General features: G+C 45.8%; 1 protein-coding gene across 1 annotated transcript in view; it reads left to right on the top strand.

Moving 5' to 3' along the window:
- SYT17 (synaptotagmin 17) overlaps nucleotides 1-13,904 on the top strand; it is a 53,092-nt gene extending 39,188 nt beyond the window's left edge. The window contains exons 6-8 of the mRNA XM_063143472.1: nucleotides 889-1,009; nucleotides 2,729-2,884; nucleotides 13,708-13,904. Of these exons, the coding sequence (XP_062999542.1) occupies nucleotides 889-1,009; nucleotides 2,729-2,884; nucleotides 13,708-13,904 (474 nt within the window). The remainder of the gene's footprint in view (nucleotides 1-888; nucleotides 1,010-2,728; nucleotides 2,885-13,707) is intronic.
- The last annotated feature ends 7,994 nt before the right edge of the window (nucleotides 13,905-21,898 follow it).

Raw genomic sequence — 21,898 nt, 5'->3', positions numbered from 1 at the left:
TGCTGCAAAACTGTACTTGCTTTTGCATGTCCATAACTTGAGTTTGCACAGTTGTAAATAAATGGATTTCTAGTCTACAGAGTCACTGACGTCGGGAGCTGGTGGCCCTAGGGGTTCAGCCCCTTGGAGAGCTCCTTTAGAGTTCTGACTGAAACCCAGAGTGGATTCACAGCCCCACCAAAATTGGAACCGTTGAGATTCTTTCTTTCTGCCAAGAGAAACTAAATTCATCTCCAGCTTCCTTCCGCAGGTGGGGGAAAGTGAAGGACGTTTGGGGAGGGTAGGCAGTGACCTTAGCAGCTGTTGCTGGCAGCCACCACATCCTCCCCCCTCCTAAAGATGCTTCAGCGCTGCATTTTTCCAGGGCATTGTGGGAAAATAAAATGGCGTCTGCCAGAAAAAAAATGGCCGCCCCTGCCATTTTATTTCCCACAGTGCCCAGATACAATGCAACACCCTGCTGAAGTCAGCTGTTCTGGCGCCATTGCCTGATGGTTGCAAAATAAATATTTTTAAAAAATGAATAAATAGAGAAAATAATTAAATGGATGTGAAGAATGAAACAAATGGCAGTGAAGCAAATGGAAAAATGAAGCAAGTGGATGTTTGAATGGCCAAGTAACAAACCGAATGAGTCTTCTTGTAACAAAAACAAACGGAGTGATAAACCAATATGAATTTCCTTGTGCAATCCCAACTCTTGGCCGTTCTAGTTGCTAAGAGGGATAAACAGTGGCGGAACAAACTCATCTAGAGCTATTTCTCAGCAACTTCACTTCAAGGGAATTTATGATGGTTGGAGGTGAACTTGAACTTGGCTCCTAGAGCTCTCCCCTTTGTTTTGAAAAGCGTCGCCATTTTATAGCTTTTGTTTTGCTTCTCTTGCAGAATGAGGTTGAACTGGGAGAACTCTTGCTGTCGCTGAACTACCTTCCCAGCGCAGGGAGACTGAACGTTGACATCATTAGAGCAAAACAGCTGCTTCAGACGGATATGAGCCAAGGCTCAGGTACAGCCCCGGGGCTTTTTGCTAAACGGTTGTTGTACATAGTCTGAGATGCACTGTGCATAGTTGGAAGTGTGCACAGCTGGAGGTGTGTCGTGCACAGTTGCCGCAAATGCACAAAGATGGAGATGTGCTGCACATATTTGGACATGTGCTAACGGAGGGGGCAGTTAGAGGCATGCTGCACATAGCTGTAGATGTGCACCGCTGGAGGAGCATGGCACATAGTTGTAGATGTGCACCATTGGAGGAGTGTGGCACATAGTTGTAGATGTGCACTGTTGAAGGCATGCTGCACATAGTTGTAGATGTGCACCGTTGGAGGCATGCTGGGCATAGCTGTAGATGTGACTAGTTGGAGGTGTGCTGCACATAGTTGGAGACGTGCACCATTGGAGGTGTGCTGTGCATAGTTGTAGATGTGCCCAGTTGGAGGTGTGGTGCACATAGTTGTAGATGTGCCCAGTTGGAGGTGTGCTGCGCATAGTTGTAGATGTGCCCAGTTGGAGGTGTGCTGTGCATAGTTGGAGATGTGCTGTTAACAGAGGGGGTGCAGTTGGAGGCATGCTGGACATAGTTGTAGATGTGCCCAGTTGGAGATGTGCACCATTGGAGGTGCGCTGCACATAGTTGGGAAAATCCAATTACACCAACAAGTGGACAGTGTAATAAGAAGCAACTGCTAATCTGTGAAACGCAGATGGAACAGATTTTACACAATCCGTACATCTATAGGGAGGGGTGACCTGTCCCCGTTGGGATAAAACGCTTCAGCCAAGCTCCAGAGTTTGCTGGAGCGGGTTGCTCCCTCAGAGCTCTTGGGGGTGCTGCCTTGCCACATTGTTCCCTGTGAACTTCTTGGCCGGCTCTCAGCCTCTCTCTTTCAGCCGTGACATTGTTCCCGACTCGCTCCTTTCACTGTGGCTGCTGTTGAGAAGTCCTTGCTACCTGCGGCGTCTTTGACTTTTCATCGCCAAGGCCAGCCTTTTACTTGTTCCCGGCTGAAAGTAAACAGGGTGCATTTTGACCTCTGCTGCTGAGGGACAGGAGTGAGTCAGCTGACGATTCCAATGCCAGACAGAGCTGAGCCGAAATACCTCAGCAGCTATTTCTCTGAGGGGACGTCCTGAGAGAATTGTTGTTTGATTGTTTTTGTCTCCACCCCTCCCTTCTCCCCAGAAACAGAAGGGCACTTTGCCGATTTATGTCTGAATATTCTTCACTATTTTGGGGTGGGTGGGGAGAAGGGGTGGGTGGCGGCCGCCATTTGCTTCCCACAATGCCCTGGGGCAACATTACACTGGGACAGCATCACCCTGTGGAGACTGCAAAATGGCGGCCAACCTGCCAATACACTCAACTCCGCCTCCCCCACCCCAAATCCCTTTGGGTGAAAAATGGACACTGTCCTTTTGCCCCTGCTAATGGAGAACCTTTAGCACCCTTGAGAACCTATTTGAGTATTTCTCTTTCTCCTTGGAGAAATTCAGTGAAACGTTTCTCCCGCTGGCAATTTCTGTACCCACAAATAGGACCCAGAGGCTGTTTGTGCACAGCTCTTAGATCTCTCTGTCTTGAGAGAGGGCAGGATGATAAAAAAAAGAAAGAAAGATTTTAAAGATACTCCTTCCCCAAACTGTATAGATTTCTTTTGTAGGAGCTGTGATTTTTGATGAACCAAATTTCCCTTGCGAAGTTGTAACTGTGTAGTTTTCCATCCAGATCCCTTTGTGAAAATCCAGCTTGTTCATGGCTTAAAACTGGCAAAGACCAAGAAGACCTCTTGCATGAAGGCTACGATTGATCCTTTTTACAACGAGTCTTTCAGCTTCAAGGTCCCGCAAGAAGAACTTGAAAGTGCAAGCTTAGTCTTTACAGGTAGGTTTGCCCATCTCTTTCACATGGGGTTTCCTACTAGCCCTGTCATGCAATCATTATTTTATTTTTTATTTATTTATTACATTTTCATACCGCCCAATAGCCGAAGCTCTCTGGGCGGTTCACAAAAATTAAAATCATGAAGAGCATTAAAAACAACCAACAATCTAAAAACACAAATACAAAATACAATATAAAAAGCACAGCCAGGATAAAACCACACAGCAAAAATTGATATAGGTTAAAAAGTGGAATTAAAACTGCAAATTTTAAATTTAAGTTAATAAGTGTTACAATACTGAGAAAATAAAAAGGTCTTCAGCTGGCGATGGAAGGAATACAGTGTAGGCACCAACTGAACCTCTCTGGGGATCTCGTTCCACAGCTGGGGTGCCACAGCAGAGAAAGCCCTGCTCCTAGTAGCCACCTGCCACACTTCTGTGGCTTAAAGAAAACATAGGGTGCAATCTTATGCATTTTTAGACAAAGTCCTACGAAGAACATCAGAAGAGCCCTGATGCTGGATCAGACCAAGGGTCCATGTAGTCCAGCCTTCCTCAACCTGGGGCGCTCCAGATGTGTTGGACTGCACCTCCCAGAATGCCCCAGCCGGGTATCCCAGCCGCCCCAGGTTGAGGAAGGCTGATCTAGTCCATCACTTTGCTCACACAGTGGCCAACCAGCTGTTGACCAGGAACCCACAAGCAGGACATGGTGCCACAGCACTCTCCCATCCATGTTCCTCAGTGACTAGTGTATAGGCTTATTGCCTCTCCCAGCATTCCCCAGCAGCAGTGCTAGATGGGGGCTGCTGGGAGCTGTAAGATTTCCCCCCCTGTCTAAACATGTGTAGCATTGTGCCCTTAGTCAATTTATTTGTAGGCCTCACAGCGACCCTGTTCCGAAGACACGCTGAGCCACGGTGGTTAAGCATTCTGAGCTAAACATTATGGCTTAGCATGTCATGTGAACCATGACTTGCCGTGTTGTGTGAGCCATTCCTAACCATGGTGGCTGCATAACCATGGTTTAAAAATGCTCACTAACCCTTTGGTGCGAAAGGGTTAGTGGCCTGTTCAGGCATGTCGCCTGAACAGGCCCAGTCTCTTGCCCTCATGAGAGGTCCCGGCATGCCTCAGCCAACCCCTTGGAGACCTGTGAGGCTGCTTTCATAGAATCATAGAATAGCAGAGTTGGAAGGCGCCTATAAGGCCATCAATTCCAACCCCCCCCCCCCCGCTCAATGCAGGAATCCACCCTAAAGCATCCCTGACAGATGCTTGTCCAGCTGCCTCTTGAAGGCTTCTAGTGTGGGAGAGCCCACAACCTCCCTAGGTAACTGATTCCACCGTCGTACTGCTCTAACAGTCAGGAAGTTTTTCCTGATGTCCAGCTGGAATCCGGCTTCCTTTAACTTGAGCCCGTTATTCCGTGTCCTGCACTCTGGGAGGATCGAGAAGAGATCCTGGCCCTCCTCTGTGTGACAACCTTTTAAGTATTTGAAGAGTGCTATCATGTCTCCCCTCAATCTTCTCTTCTCCAGGCTAAACATGCCCAGTTCTTTCAGTCTCTCTTCATAGGGCTTTGTTTCTAGACCTCTGATCTAGAACCCTGATCTTTCTCAGCATCTTAAACTTAACATGCTGGAGAGGAGACCCATCCATCCACCTCCTCACCTGAGGAGAGCTTCACACACACCCAGTACACATTGATGCTCAGCTTTGAGCTCAATATCATGTCAGAACCCCTTGTCCTCTGCTTCTGGAGGGCTTAGAGCCATGGCAGAAGCCAGTCATGCCTGGCTACGAAGCTGAGCCAAGCTCTTTTGACCCCTGTGTTTCAGGATGAAGTATCTTTTCAAAGATGGACGTTCAGTTAACACAGCCTTCTTCCCCAACGTGGCTGAACAAAGCTACACTGCTGCTTATGGTGTTCGAACAGAGCCTATGTGACAGCTGTAGAATTATTCTCATTCTTTTCTTTTGTACCATTTCGGCGTCTCCATAGAAGAGCGGTTGAAAGTGGGCGAGGGAAACGACACCGTTCCCTTTCGTTTCTTGCATGGTAGAGACAGATGTTACGGTTGAGACGAGCCGCTGAAATTGAACCCATTAGCTTGTTTCCAAACATTTCATAACCAAAGTGTTGCTCATCAGCAATTTGGATCTCACCCGTCATGTACAGAAATGTTCCTGTGCAGGAAAGGCTATAATTAATTGGAACGCTGCGTGTACCATCTTGAGTACGCTGCACCGGGTGCAGAAGGCTGGAATTGTTCCTGCAATCTCGCGGATGGCCTTACTGTGCGCAAGAGAAAAATTGAACCTTCCTGAGCCGTCTTCCCCTCTCGTCTTCAGCACTGAAAAATCACCAGCTGTTGTAACCAGTTGGGTTTTATTAAGAGGCCTTGATTCAGCTATCCATTGGCTTGTTTTCGCTTGGGTTTGGTTTAGAAAGCTGCAGGTCTTTTTGAGGTCCAAGGCAGGCACCCAGCCTACCTGTTGGTAAACCCAGCAGTGGCCTCAACAGTGTTCTCTGTGCAGACTCAATGCCTGCGGTCCTTGTCCCCTGGGGATCGAACAAGGTGGTCTTCAGCGGTGGACCCCTGCATCTATTGGGACAGTTTACAGGTGGGAGGAGTAAGGGACTTAAGCCTTTCTGCTCCACAGTGCCCCCTCCCTGGGAGGAAATGGCAGCCAGTCAGCCCAGAATGGATCATAAGAACATAAGAAGGCCATGCTGGATCAGACCTAGGGTCCATCTAGTCCAGCACTCTGTTCACACAGTGGCCAACCAGCCATTGGCCAGGGATGAACAAGCAGGACATGGTGTTCAAATCAAATCAAATCAAATCAAATCTTATTTGCACCAAGCCATTGGCTGTTGCAATTTAGAACAATTAACTGAACATAAGGCAATAAATGTCCAAAGTTCAAGAAAAAACAAAGTCCTTAACATATAAAACTCAGTATCTCCAAGCAAATAAAACATTAAATACAGTTAAGGCTAAAATAATATAATTTAAAACTCAGGGTGCAATTGCAGCCTTCATTTTAATAGCAGTTGCTAAAAATTTCGCAGTTTTTGCTGTAACCATCCTGTTGCAATCCTCAGGAAGAAAGTTCACATAATAATCAGTTGAACACCCTGGATAAGGCGATAATAAGGGGGTTATTAATTCTTCACGAGTATTTCTGTACAAAGAGCAAAATAGCAGCACGTGGGCAATGGTTTCGATGTTACCATCTCCACAGATACATACTTGATTATAGTTTGGAATTCTCCTAAATCAGGACATGGTGCAACAGCCCCCTCCCACCCATGTTCCCCAGCAACTGGTGCATACAGGCTTACTGCTTCGAATACTGGAGGTAGCACTTAGCCATCAGGGCTAGTAGCCACGGATAGCCGCCTCCTCCAGGAATTTATCCAGCCCCCTTTTAAAGCCATCCAAACTGATGGCCATCACCACATCTGGTGGTAGTGAGTTTCGTAATTTAACTATGTGCTGTGTGAAGAAGCACTTCCTCTCATTTGTCCTGGATCAGGTGACCTGGGGGCCCAGTAGGAGCACTGCTGGCTGTATATAAGAATTCTCCTTTGGGTTCCCAGTCTGATCCCCTGAAATTCTTGCTCAGTTATACATCTGTAAATAGAAGTACTCTCCAAGCTCCCACGACGACCGCTTTAACATTGCCCTGGAATGTCCCCTCATTTACGGCAGGGAAAAGCATAAAACATATATCAGTGTCTCCTTGCATGGCAACGGCGCAGTTCAGAATGTCACCAAATACATTTCTGAATCCTTTGAGAGAACTGCTGTGTCAATGCGTCATCCAGCTCCCAAAAAAGCCGTCTGCAAATCCAATGCATCAAGCCATGATGTATTAAAACTTAATAAACCACAGGTTTGGTTTATTTCCCCTTGGATCTCTGAGCCTCTTAAGATTACACATTTTCAATCTTTTCAAGCAGTGAAGAATAGAAAATTACTTTTTTAAAAACAAACAAACTCTCATCTTTCTTTCTGGTGTTTTTTTTTTTTTTAAAGCGAGGCTCACAAAATTGAAGGTGTTCAAGTGATGCCTATGGATGCATTGCACTTTTTACCAAATATGGTTGTGCACCGGTTGTAGTCCTTCCTGGGGATGATGGGGTGGGTGGGGGGTGGGGAACCACTGTAACCTGGCCAATGTCATTCATGTCCCAATGACATCCAGGTTTGATTCTGCCATCCACTAGATCCACATTGTTTCCAGGAGCAATTCGGAGCGCTGCTTTTGACCTATAAATGGGAAGCTGTTATCTGAAAGAACTGGGCATGTTTAGCCTGGAGAAGAGAAGCCTGATGGGAGATATGAGAGCACTCTTCAAATACTTGAATGGTTGTCACACAGAGGAGGGCCAGGATCTCTTTTCTATCATCCCAGAGCGCAGGACACGGAATAACGGGCTGAAGTTACAGGAAGCCAGATTCCGGCTGGACGTCAGGAAAAACTTCCTGACTGTTAGAACAGTACGACTATGGAACCAGTTACCTAGGGAGGTTGTGGGCTCTCCCACACTAGAGGCCTTCAAGAGGCAGCTGGACAACCATTTATCAGGGATGTTTTAAGGTGGATTCGTGCACTGATCTGAGGGTTGGACTCTATGGCCTTGTAGGCCCCTTCCAACTCTCCTATTCTATGATTCGATGAAAGACTTCCTACTCCTGTATGAACCAGGTCCAATGAGGAACAGTTGAAAGACCAATATTTAGCCTGGAGAAGAGAAGGTTAAGGGGAGTCATGGTAGTGGTTTCAAATATCTGAAGAGCCATTTGTTAGTGTTGGACTGGGAGTCAGGAGATCCGGTTTCTAGTCCCTACTCAGCCATGGAAACCCACTGGGTGACTTTGGGCCAGTCCCTGGCTCTCAGCCTAACCTACCTTACAGGGTTGTGTGGTGAGGATAAAATGGAGAGGAGGAGGATCCTGTACGCAGAGAAGAAGGAACAAACTTTTTCTCTATCGCGCCAAAGCACAGGAGTAGAATTAGTGGGTGGAATTTGCAAAGATGCAGCTTTTGGCTTGATCTTAGCAGAAGCTTCCGACTGGTAGGAGATGCCTGACAATGGAACAAGACTGCCCTGGGTAGTGGTGGGCTGGAGGCATTTATGCCAAAGATGGCCGGCCATCTGTCAGGGAAGCTGTTGTAGCTGCATCCTGCGTTGTAAATACCATCCTCTGGCAGAATGTTGAACTACAAGATTTTGCACCTTCCTGTTATTACCCTTCCAGCTTCAAGATGTGTTATTTTCTGCTGCCTGTTGCTGCGCTGTGTGTATGTGTTTTAAAAAGTTTTCAGTTCCACTGTGTTCATAGAGTTCAAAATACTAAGTTTATTCTCTCCCAATTCTATGTTTGATTGCGATCTCTCTCTCTCTCTCTCTTAGTCTACATCAGCCTTCCTCAACCTGGGGCACTCCAGATGTGTTGGACTGCATCTCCCAGAATGCCCCAGCCATTTGGCTGGGGCATTCTGGGAGTTGTAGTCCAACACATCTGGAGCGCCCCAGGTTGAGGAAGGCTGGTCTACATGAAACTTCTTCTTTTTTAATACCCTCCTTTTGGTGTCCATTTCCCTGAAATGTACACATCTTTGTGTATACTTTTTCAAATGTAAGCCGAATAAAGCATTTTTGTGCAGCTTTCCAGAAATATACAGAATATCTGTATTTTGGATGGTGGGGAGGAAATACCATTCTTTTTCTTCCCATTTTTGATTGTTGAAACATACACAGTTTTGGGTACGCATTTGTTTTTGCAAACCACATTGCAAACTCTGGGGGTATGCAGACTTCATTGGCAAATGGTGTTGCGGTTCACGTTTAGATTGGGGGGGCCAGATCTACACCAAGCACGAAAGCGGTTTGAAAATGGTATATGGAATGTGTCACGGGCCCCAACAGTTGTCAGTGCACTTCAATACTGTTATAAAGCAGTAGTGTAAATCGTGCGTTGGTAACTTCACATTGCAAACGGAAGTAATTTCTCACTTGTTGTTTTACCTTCCCAACATTTAGCTCAGGTCCTAATGCTGTATTGTCTTAGTTCAATGAAAGCCACAAAGACAGTGGCACATCATTCTCTTCATTGGCGTTTCAGAGTAGCAACCAACTTTCGTATCATAAGCCGGGTGCTAGTGGTTCACGCCGGCAAAAGACGGTTAATTATTGAACGGCTTTTGAAATATGTAAAAGGGAAAACACTCTCTGTGAAAGGAAAACCTTTGGGAACACACGTCAGGATGTTCATGTGCAGAGAGCACGTTTGTGCGGTGTTAGATTGAAGGGAGACCTGAATTATTCTTGGCTTTGTTTGTTTTTAAAGGCAAGGATTGGATTTGGGGTAATAACCAGAATTTGCACTTTCAGCCTTCAGTGAGTTTTACATATGCTAGGGATGGGAACTGTTTTTCTCTGGGTGTAATCTGTTGGGGTGGGTGAGCTGCTGGTGGGCGGGGCTGAAGCCAGCAGTGGGTGGGGCTAGAACCAAAAGTGGGTGGAACAGCCTCTTTTCTCTTTCTGGTCCTGTCATTCTTTCTGCTGTGCCCTTTTTTTCTCCCCTCCTTCCCTCCCGGGCAAGGACAGATTGCACTTGCGAGAAGTCGATTTCTTGCACAGAGCTTTAGAAATTAGGCCGAGGTCTGCAGTCACCCAATCCTGACCTATGCTATTGAGTTAACCCTTCAACAAAGATGGCCGCCATCTGATCCTCCAGCTGTTTCAGCCCACAGCTCCCATCACCCCTTGTTCGCACAGCCAATGATGAGTCAGAATTCTGACAGGGCTGTCCAAGATGCTGAACCCTGTTCTCGAAACAGGCCTGGCATTTGAGATAGCTCTTTTAGAGTTTTGACTGGTTCGGACTGAATCCCAGAGCAGATTCACCACCTCTTGACATGGGAGTCTCCAGCCTCCGCATTCTCCAGGTGCCCTCTGTGATCAACACGACAGATGGCATTTTGACACTAATGCAAGACGAAGAGAACTTTAATGTGCTCTGTACCATTGCCCTTGGTTTCCTTGGAGGGTCATTGTATGTATTTAGCTGTGGCATTTATATATTACTTATTATTTATTATTTTATTATTGCATTTATATCCTGCCTTTTTTCCTGCAAGGAAGCCAAGGCGGCGTACATAAGCCTCCTCTTCTCCATTTTCTCCTCACAACAACAACCCTGTGAGGTAGGCTGGGCTGAGAGTTTGTGACTGGCCCAAAGTCACCCAGTGGGCTTCCATAGCCGAGTGGGGACTAGAACCCAGATCTCCAGACTCCCAGTCCAACACTCTAGCCACAGCAGTTCACAATATTAAAAATACAATATTTATTTATTTATTTATTTATTACATTTCTATACCGCCCAATAGCCAGAGCTCTCTGGGCGGTTCACAAAAATTAAAAACATTCAAAGTATAAAACAACAGTATAAAACCATACTATAAAATACAATATAAAAGCTCAACCAGATAAAAACAGCAGCAATGCAAAATTACAAATTTAAAACACCAAGTTAAAATTTATTTATAGACTGTTAAAATGCTGGGAGAATAAAAAGGTCTTCACCTGGCGTCTGAAAGCATATAATGTAGGTGCCAAGCGAACCTCCTTAGGGAGCTCATTCCACAGCCGGGGTGCCACAGCAGAGAAGGCCCTCCTCCTGGTAGCCACCTGCCTCACTTCCTTTGGCAGTGGAGAAGGACCCCTGAGGATGACCTTAGGATCCGGGCAGGTACATACGGGAGGAGGTGTTCCTTCAGATAGCCTGGCCCCAAGCCGTTTAGGGCTTTAAATGTTAATACCAGCACTTTGAATCGGGCCCGGACCTGGACTGGCAGCCAATGAAGCTGGAAAAGGACTGGCGTGATGTGGTCTCATCGGCCAGTCCCTGTTAGTAACCGTGCTGCCCTGTTTTGTACCAGTTGAAGTTTCCAGACCGTTTTCAAAGGCAGCCCCACGTATAACGCATTGCAGTAATCCAAACGAGAGGTTAGGATAACATTGAAACAGAATTAAAAATGCTTCCAACTACAGTAAACACACACACACACACACACGGGACACTGCTATCCAGGACTCCAGCCATCCCTCCCCCCTGCCCCATGATCACTCAACATTCCATGGTCACTGAGCATGCTCAGTCCTTATGGGGCAGTTTTGGAGGGTTTCCTCGCCTCCCCTTTAGGGTTCCCCCACCAAAGATATTTTTCTCCTTCTGCAAACTGTGTGGTGTCCCCCTCCCCCCCCCCAAGCCTGTTGATCCCTCCCTTTTGTGTGGGTGGGTGATGCCGTTTTAGCTGCATAAGCATTGTCACTTAACGCCTGATCATCAGATAGAGAGGGAACGGTGACACGGCGTTCCCCAATACGTGCAGTTTGCCTCAATAGGCCGAGTTAAAAAGCAGCAGTTAGAATCCTAGAAATTATTTAAAAATAAAAAAGCAAAATCCTTCGTTGTTGTTGTTGTTGTTAATGTCCCAAAGGGATTTATCCAATGTCCTTTCAGAGACCTCCCACACATTGTTTTGCTTCTCCAAACCTGATCATTTCTATCCCCATGGGAGGCTTTCTTGTACATAATGGAGTAACATTTTTAGCAATGTTGGCTGTCTGTGTGTGTGTGTTAAAAGTACCCTGTGATTATTATTTCCCCCAGAAGGTTGTTTTTTTTAAAACAACAACAACAAAAACTAGCATGTTGAACGATAATGACCAAAAATGAATGCTTTGTAGTCATGGTGCTGCATAGCCTGCTATGCGCCTGATGGTTTTCAGCAGATCAAGAGCAGTGATAATTATCACTCAAATGACTTCATCTCTTGGCAGAAATTGGGGAAACGAGGGATTGTAAGAATAGCATTTGCTCTTTAGAAAAGAAACACACACACACAGAGAGAGAGCTTTGGATTTCTTTCAACCCACTTACCTGTTGCAAGTAGATGGATCATACACCTTGCATCATTATGGGAGAGAATTACTTACTTTTAATGTTTTATTTTGCATGGCTGCCATGTTGCTTGAGTGTGACTGAACTTGAATCAAACACAGATTGAAAGAGGAAGAAGAGACAACCCTGGGTCTGGACCCAAAATGCTGGGTTCTCGTGGATGATTTGTATAGTTGGGCTGAACCAGGGGTCCCAGTTCAGGGAGGAATAAACGGGAGGGGATGGCTTTTATGGACAAAATGCCTGCCCCTCTCCCAGCTGTCATCCCCAGCACCTTGAAATCACAATCACCCAGAGACTCTGGAGGGCTTGCAATGTAGTAGGCTACAAGTAAAAGCATGGCTCCTTTAAGACCGGGGCTACAGAACCTCTTTCAGGCCAAGGGCCCAATTCCATTGGGGATGTGTGCATCCAAGAGGTGGGCGGGACCAAAGGCAAAGGGGGGTGGAGCCAAAATACCAGAAATACTTGCCTAGTTTAGCTTCAAGCTTGTACTACCAGCAACTAAGCCTTAGGAGAGCATTTTGACCTTCTGCAGTGAGAGGAAAACCGCACAAAAGATGGGTAACCACCTAGCAATTTCCAGAGGAAATCCCTCTGGAAATCCCAGGAGTGCCCAATTTGGTCCCTTAGCAGAGGTTAAGGAGACACTACATTAACCAGCATCTCCAGATGCTTTCGAATTCAACTCCCATAAGCTCCTGCTAGGATGGCCCAAATTAATGAATAATAATAATTAATAAATTTATTTCTTGCCCGCTTCTCCATTTTGATTGAGGCAGGTTTTGATCGAGGCGGAACATCTACCTTCTGACCTGTGTTAGATGTTACTCCATTTAATTGGGGGAGAATTGGGGTGCAGGGGGCTGAATTGAGGGTAGGAGATACTCTCATCCATTGCAGAAGATCTACGGCCCCTTCCTGTTTTTGCCCCAGTTGGTTGGGGAAGACTACTGTATATGAACGGGGAACTCATTCTCCAAATATTGATCCTTACATAGCACACATGAGATAGAGGTGGCAGCAAAAGTACACGAAATGCTTATAAGAACAGCGTGAGGGTGAGGAAAAACAAAGTTCACAACCAACAGAAGGTCACCACACCACATCTAAGATTGTACACAATGGCGGCAGTAAAGGTCCATTTCCGTAAATGGCCCTTTACAGCTGCCACTGTGCGCAACATTAGATCTATGAAAATACAGAGCCCCCCGTCTTCTGTAAAAATGGTGGCTTGCATGGAGGATGGGTCCGGTAAGTCTCGCGGCTTGGCAGGCAGGGGCAGGAGCTTTCTGGGTTTGGGGAGCAAGTGCGGGGGGAGTCCAACAGTCTCCAGATCAGCCTAGCGCCCCAAAGAACGGACACCTGAATGATTCAGATGCCCAAGCCTTGATTAGGATCTGGATCCAAAGCAGGCCGGATGGGGTCTGAATTGGGCTGATGTCAATTGGAGGTGACTCGGGAGCTCCAAATCGGCCTCTGAAGTGGGTTGTTGTTGTTGTTTTTCAGTGCCCAGCCTTAGACAGCATTGTCTCTCTTTGCTTCTCTTTGTTTCGCTGCAACCTTTCCTGGTACTGGGATAAAATTACTGTGAGATTGATCTTCATACGGATCTGTTGACTTAAAAAATAAGCTTCCGGTTTCTCTGGCATGATTTCCGCAGCTCTGCCGGTCCTGCCCATTTCAACCAGCATCAACTGCTTTCTTTGAAAGAGCAGGAAACTCTCTTTAGGAATTCAGGCCAGACCCGACCCCCCCAGAGTGAGATTTGCCTTGCTTTCCGTCTTCCTTTTTCTTTTTCCACCCACCCCTCTCTTCTTTTTCTTGCCCTCAGTCTACGGCCACAACGTCAAAAGCAGCAACGACTTTGTCGGGAGAATCGTCATCGGCCAGTACTCCACGGGCTCCCCGGAATCCAAACACTGGCGCCGGATGCTCAACTCACACCGCACCTCCGTGGAGCAGTGGCACAGCCTCCGCTCGCGGGCTGAGTGCGACCGCGTCTCTCCGGCCTCCCTGGAGGTGACGTGAGGACACCGGCGCTGCGGACAAACGCCCCGGCGGATACAGACATGAGACCCGTCACCCCACACGACTTTGCGCATCATCACCACGGAACTGACAGCCATGGTTCCGGCCGCCGGGAACGAGGTGGTTGCATCTCCAATCCGTGCCTCGGCCCCCTTTGATTCATGCATCCCATCGTTTCTTTTCTCAGGATCGCTGACCGCCACAGCCCTGCAGGGCGTCCTGCTGCTGTACCCACACCGACGGCCCTTACGTCGCCATTGGAGGAGGGTGGAAACTGTTCCAAAGGTTTCCCATCTCAGATCCCCTTTGTTGCCTGCTTACGTTATAGCCTAGCGCAGGTCACAGATGGGTTAGCAGTGAAAATACTGAGCTGCCTGGGAGCTTTTCAGTCATCTCTACTACACCTTACTAGCACATGTCTGTGAGCCATTGTGTCTGAAGACGTCAAGTCTCCCCCTCCCCTGTGTGTTCTCTGTTCGGTGAATGTGTGGTAACGTAGGCTAGAACCTAGGACGTTATTTTAGCAGTAGAGTATACGGTGCAATCAGTTGTGTCTCAATCCAGTCTCTTGTCCCTCTTACGAGCTTAACAAATGTTACGTCTGCTTATCTGTCTGGAACTGGGTGGAGTGTGATGGACGTGAGCTTCTCCGTCCCGCGCGCTCCCCACATGTTAACGCTTTGATGTCTGGGACACTGCTGTTAAGAGCTGCAACCTGGGAGTCATTTACTCATTGAGTAGCTCCATGAAGGCCACCCTAGCTGCTTTTTCAGAGGAGGGAGGTTGTGGGTTATGGCCCAGCTCCATATGCGGCGTGGTGGCCTTGACCTGCATCATTTGTTTCCATGTGTGCAGGAATGCCATTGGACCTCACATCTCCACATCATATGGCTGGAATGGGACACATGCCCTTTAATGATCGTGACCATACCGGCAAGCGAAGGCATGTGAAAAAAAATTTTTTTGGTGGGGGGAGGAAAGCTTTTGTGTCCATGACCCCATTTTAGGACCTTTGGGGGTAATGTTTGTTCTGGGGCTGTCTGCTGCCATGTGAGTTTTGTTTACATGTAAAAGTCAATATGAAGTGACTTCCTCCATCTTTGGATTTCAGTGCGTTGAACTGCTCTGAAGCGTATTCAGCACATGGCTGGCTTTGGACTCTCCATGTACTAAAAAAGGTGTTGAAAAGTGGCTTGAATGTTGCAAGTTCTTGTATAGATGGTCCTTCTCTCAGCTGAGCTGAATGTATGCAACATTTAATGCAGGGGTGTTGAACAAATCTGGTCTGGGATCCCAGTTTGGCTATCCTGGATTCCCAAGATGGACACTCCTCTGGCCCAACCCCCTTTCCCTGGCTGCCAATCATTAGGTGGTTTCCTGGCTTTTGCGTGTGGGTTTCCTCCCCCCACCCATTCTAAAAGGTTGAAATCTCTCTCCCAAGATTTAGTTTCCAGCAGTTAGAGCGAGGGATGTATGGCTATTGTTCAATCCATTCCCTCTTTGTGGGTTGTCAGCCATATTTTGTCCTGTTGTCTGCTCATTGACAGATCGGATTTTTTGAGGGGAGGGTTGTACAGGAATTTCATTTCACTTGCAGGAACGCATTAGCGCAAGTGCGGATTTGCACAAAGCTCCCTCAACTTTAAAACAACAACAACCAGCAAGTCCTCAGAATCCACAGGACTTGGAGAAATCCAGTCCGCTGCTGAATCCATGCGGTAGATTCATAGGCATCCAAACTCAATTTAACCCATTACAGATTACTCTGACATCTCTTATTAGAGCTTTTAAACTACAAGAAGCTGGCACTTTTTGGCATTTTGTCCCACCCCCCTTTGCCTTTGGCTCCGCCCACCACTGGAATGCGCCCCCCCGAAAGCTTCTCTGAGATGGAATCCGGCCCTCGGGCTGAAAGTGGTTTAACACCCCTGGTTTATAGAACCCGCTGGAGGGGTGACAAGTACCGGAGAGTTTGGCTTCACATTTATTGGCGTCATCCTAAAATTGTTCCTACTGGACATCAGGTTTGGACGCCATTAAAGACCTAACAGGGTTCTATGCTACCTTGAAATCTGTTAGCAATACTCTTGTTGTTAAGACGATCGTTGGTTTGAAGGATCTGGAAATGGTTATACACCTCTTTAACAGCAGCCAGGGCAATAATAGGTTTTAAGTGGAGGAATTTTGAGGATACTACCAATATCTGAATGGCTATTACAAGTCTGGGATGTGGTATTTATGCTAAAATGAACTGATGTTTGAGTTAAGGGCAGTAATACAATTGAGTAATTTTAGACTCTCCACTCTTGGTGATATGGGGCACCCACTATGTATTTATTGGGGTGTCTTCCTGCTCATTCTGTTGAACGGGACGCCAGACCTCTGCCCTAAAGTCCTTCCCTGATGGTGCTACTGGATAAGACAAGAAGGCAAATGGAGAATCTCTCTCTCTCTCTCTCTCTCTCTCTCTCTCTCTCCTTTCAGTAATGGAGTATTTTTTGTTAGGTTTTCAACCGAGAATATCTTCAGTTACATGCGCTTTTAAGAACATTATAAAGAGAGCCCAGAAAGAGATTAAAAGAACGTGTGATAAGCTCAGTTCTTATAAGGCGTCATGTTGATGTCTGAGAATTCGGTTCAGGTGGTTGTTCAATTTGATATAAGGCATAAAACTTTTCTTGAGAAGGGGGCCGGACCAAGGCACTGCGGAGTTGTGAGCTGAGCATTTGTGGAGGCAATCGCGCACCGTGCGAGGTGAGCGCACCAAAACCCACCCTATAAGACAACACAGGCTGACTTCAACATGCAGAAATGTTTGTGTAAATGGGCCCTTGGGCACAACGGAGGGTTGGTGGTTTTTTTTATCCTTCTCACAACTGGTGAAGAAAAGTTTGCATCTTGGCTGTGTTTTAAAACCATAGTATTTTTCTCAAGTGGCAAATTAACTCAGCAGCCATTGAAATCGGTCAGTTCTGCTGAATGCTTTCTGTACATTTCCCACACACACAACATACTGTCGTAAGGAAGTATATTTATGGAAAAATAAAGATCTGTTTATTTGTGTGAAATGACAATGAAGTGATGTTCTTTTTATACAACCTGCATAAAGAATTATTTTTTTTCCCATTTGGATATCCTAACAGAAAACATCTGAGGTAGGTTAAACAGCAAATTACTTACCAAGGGCTATCCAGTGAGGAGCATCATTATTATTATTATTATTATTATTATTATTATTATTATTATTATATAAAGTGTTGCAGCATGGAGTGCTCTGGTTCAGGGTTCCAGCCAGCTATGTCCTTTTGCAGGATACTCCATTATAACCACCCCAGTTTCCATCTCTCCTCCAATGTTCAATCCGCGTTCTGTGCCCACAGAACATGCTCACTTCATACTCAAAGCATGATTAGGGATGTATGGGACATATGTTTCCACTCAATTTTGACCCAAATATACTCATTTTGCACCTCCTGGAACTGGACACAGGCACAAATGCAATTTGGGGTCTCCGTCCATACATTTCTGAGCTTGCAATGCAGATAGCCGAACAAAACCCACAATGCATTTGAAAAATTGCGTAATTTAAAAAAAAGCTTGCGCACATGCTTTAATCCATGGGAGAAAAATGTGTCCGTTTCAAAAATGCAGATATACATATATTTGGAAAAGCGCACATGAAAACATGCATGGAAAAAAAAATGTTCCCAATCTGATATGCTACAAATAAGCGGAGGAGCCCTCACTGAAGGAGCAAACAAGGAACGGATCCTGTAAGAAAACACGAGGTCTACCCTATCCAATGTGTGCTAACAAGACTTTATCGGATATGGTCTAGTGTAAAATATGCTAGACAATATGGGGCAGATCAAAAGGAAAATAGCCCTTTAATAAATCAATGTGAATTATAATAGCATTAAATTCCACCTAAACATTAATCATTTGCCTTAATATCTGATGGTTTCATTAATTGTAGAGTAGAACACACACATATGAAATGGAAAAGCCTTAAGTGTATTCTACTTTTGTTACAGTTAATGAAACCATCGGATATTAAGGCAAATGATTATTGTTTAGGTGGTATTTAATATTATAATTCACATTGATTTATTAAAGGACTATTTTCCTTTTGATCTGCCCATTATTATTATTATTATTATTATTATTATTATTATTATTATTATATTTATTTGTATCCTGCCTTTTGCCCAATACTGGGCCTCAAGGCGGTCTTACAAAGTTTAAAACATACATTGTAAAACCTAGAAAAAGAAATTAAAAATTAAATAAATAAATAAAAACGTATTTAAAATACACAACAAAATTATAAGTCATTAACATAGATGGAGGACTAAATTACTCTCCAAAGGCCTGTTGGAAGAAACAAGTTTTTTCCTGCTTCCGAAAGCCCATCAAGGAGGGAGCCAGCCTAGCTTCCCTGGGAAGAGAGTTCCAGAGCACTGGAGCAGCCACCGAGAAGGCCCTCTCCCATGTTCCCATCAAGCGCGCCTGTGAAGATGGTGGGACTGAAAGAAGGGCCTCTCCAGAAGGTCTCAAAGCACAGGCAGGCTCATAAGGGTGAAAACAGTCTTTCAAATAACCTGGACCCGAGCCATATAGGGCTTATATATTGTCTAGCATATTTCACAATAGACCATATCCGATACAGTCTTGTTAGCATACGTGGGATAGGGTAGACCTAGTGTTTTCTTACAGGATCCATTCCTTGTTTGTTCCCAATCTGATATGGACATGTGTTGAACATAAGCTTCAAGGTGGAATTTAAAAAACCTTGATTAGCTGGGATTCACTGATTCGTACATCCCCGGTTCTTGCTGATTGTCTCACAAATCTGGCTTTTGCTGATTCGCACATCTGAGTTTTGCTGATTGACAGGGCTCTAGATTTGGGGAGTTTCCTCCATAGGGTTTTATTTTCGAAAGCTCTTTTCGGTTTTGTTCTGTTTTTGCATGTCTGCAGGCTTTCCTTGAGCCTGTTGATACCTCCTTTTTGGTCATGGATGCTTCCAACTTGGCTACGTGAGGACGCATGCATGCAGATCGTCTGTTATTAATATATAGGATTACAGCACGGGCATGTTGGACTGCAACTCTCACCTTTGGCAATTCTGCTAGGGCTGATGGGGGTTGTAGTCCAAACCCATTTGGATGGCCACAACTTCCCCAACCCTGGTTTACAGTTATATCCCACCTTTTCTCCAAGCAGCTGAAGGTGATGTACATGGTTCACTTCCACGTTTTTACCCTCACAAGTGCTTTGCGAGGTAGGTTGAGATTAAGTGACCGGCCCATGACAAACTTCATAGCTGAGCAGGGATTGAAATCTGTGTCTTCTAGTTCAACGTTCTGCCTACTGAACCACACTTTCTCTGAAGTTTAAGTGGGGTTTTGAAACCAGATTTCCTTCCCAATCCAATAGAGGGAAAGACCGGTTGATTCTCTGGAGCAGGCTCCAATATATTTGAGCCTAGGTGTCAAAAACACATGCCCCTAAGCCAGACAATACTGAATGGAGGCTGCTTGGAACAGTGTCTAAAACCAGCAATATGGGGACAAATTAGGTGGTCTTGGAAGAGGTGCTGTGAACATGGTCCGAGAACATGGTCTTGGAGGCACATGTTGAGGCAACCTTCACGCTAATGTGGTTGCTCTCCTTGAAATTCTTCAGTCCTTCGGCTAAGCTCTTTACGTCCCGGGCGGTGCCCGAGGGCCTCAAGGGAGAGACTGCCTTGCTTCTCTGATTGTTGCGGAGTCAAAGAGCCATGACCCAGCCCTGTAATCCCCTTCTAATGACCACTGACCTTTCCTGCACTAGCCTTTCAGCCTGAAGCCTGTTAAAGGCGGTGGGTTGCTTTCGACAGGGGCTTCATCTTTTCACTCCAAAATCCGGGTTTAACTAGAGCTTGAGAGTTTATGGGGTTACGTTTGTCGACCCTGCTCAAAACTCTTTGTGATTTTGCCTGTTGCTCGAGGCCTCCCCAAAGCATCTGTGCATGCACCAAGGGGATCCTTTCCCCCCTCCTTTTAAAGGGCCATCCCATTGCATAAGCGTATGATCCTCCCTCATTCCATTCGGAAGTCTTAAAATGACTGACCTGGAGGAGCTGTAAATTCCTTGTCCTTGGCATGGACACATGCTGGGATCCATCGACCACGGCGGGGGGGGGGGGGGACAAAATCCCCAGCAGCTCTCAGCCAAAATGATCTCATCCAAAGGCTTTTGTCTGATGCACATGTGTGGCCTAGTTTGCACTGCGAAGATGGTCAACCTGTGTCCAGGCTGTACTGCGTCAGACTATGTGTGTGAGGGATTTAATGATAGAATGCTTTTGCTGATGAAATAAATAGAAAATATATAATCCATTCATCCCTGCAGATAGAAAGCTAGCATCTCAGGGAGAAGCACTTTAACCCAGCTTTCTTGACCTGCTGGTTTTCTATGTGCAGGGGAATCTCTTTTTTAAAACAAAACAAAACATGGAGGAATACGTAATGTGGGCCCCCACTAGGAACAGGTTTACCATCTCAGTGAGAATGTGGCTTGGGTCATGTGGGTATCTCTGATTCGTACCTCACTGGGTCTCTTTAATTATCCATATAACTAGGCTTTGAGTGTGGCAAATGCATGCAAGGAGTAGCAAGGAAACAAAAAGAGGGCAAAGGAGAGATAACGAAGGACAACTAATGATAAAACAGATGAAAGGTATCGAGGAGCAATGATGCAGAGCAGACATCTTTTATTTTTATAATTGCATTTTGGAACTTTAAATAAAAGCACACCGAGTGTAACTGTCGGATGACGGCCTTCATGCAGAATCCTCCACCAACACATGTATAAAGCAAATGCATTACACGTATTTGGCATGAATCTATCTGCATGTTTGTTTGCTTTTTGATTAATAATGATCTTTATCATCACACTCATAATCCTCATCAAAGTAACAGAATTCTGTTGTTTAAGTTGCATGCCCCAGTATGAACAAACAAATTCCAATTTTGAAAATAATTCCCAAGCTTATCATTGTCTTCTTCCCTTTCTGAAATCTATTCTGTGAACTTATTGATTTAAAGTATTTACAGGCTGCTTTTCGGGGCAAGGCGGCAGACGTTGAAATGAAACACCAAATCAGAAGAATACAGACATATAGATTTTGGGGGACCAATGGCATAGAACACTGTTGAAGAAAGGCAATTTGAAAGGTACAGCTTTTCAAGGCACATTTGTAGGTCTGCACCCTAGGGGGAACATGTAGAGCCAAAGGAGGGGTATTCCACAATCACAGGGCCACTGCTGAGAAGGCCCTGCCTCTGGTGACCACCAACCGAACAGGCCAGGATGCAGAATGATACCAGTGATAACCTACCTACAAGCCATTAAGGGCTTTGAAGTGACTGAAAAAACTAGTCCGCTGCGCCAAACTGGACCATGTACAAAATACCCCGTGTGACCATGGGAGGGGCGTGGCCAGTGGGGGCATCGGTACAGTAGGGGCGTGGCCGGCAGACACATTCTGGCTAATGCCTAACGTTCCTTGAATGCATTGCAGGCTTCATACAAACACCCCTTCTCGGATCATTGAAGTGGCCCCGTCTCCCTCAGTTTGAGGAGCTGTTCCCTTGACCTCCAACTCTGGGATAGGAGCACAACGTGGCGATACAGTATCTTTAAAAAGCAATTGAGGCAGAAGGCTTAAAAGGAAGAGGAGAAAACAACCGACCAAGAGGTAGGTGCGTTGTATGCTCCCAAATCCTGTAATGTCACCTTTCAGAATGTATAAGCAATTTCTGTTGCTTTATAGCTCTATGGGAAGTTCTTCCGCTTGGCCTCACCTTATCTGAGACTCCCTGGTGTGTGTGTGTGTGTGTGTGATAGAGAGAGAGAGAGAGAGAGAGAGAGCAGTAGTGGAGGTGGTGGGGTTATGCTGCAAGAAGTTTGGCCGGAATACCACATTGAAAGTTTGTTCTTTCAGGGGA

The sequence above is a fragment of the Elgaria multicarinata genome, chromosome 17, assembly GCF_023053635.1.
Source record: "Elgaria multicarinata webbii isolate HBS135686 ecotype San Diego chromosome 17, rElgMul1.1.pri, whole genome shotgun sequence".
Taxonomy (NCBI): Eukaryota; Metazoa; Chordata; class Lepidosauria; order Squamata; family Anguidae; genus Elgaria; species Elgaria multicarinata.
The sequence above is the reverse complement of the archived record's forward strand: the minus strand, read 5'-3'. Positions and strand labels throughout refer to the sequence as shown.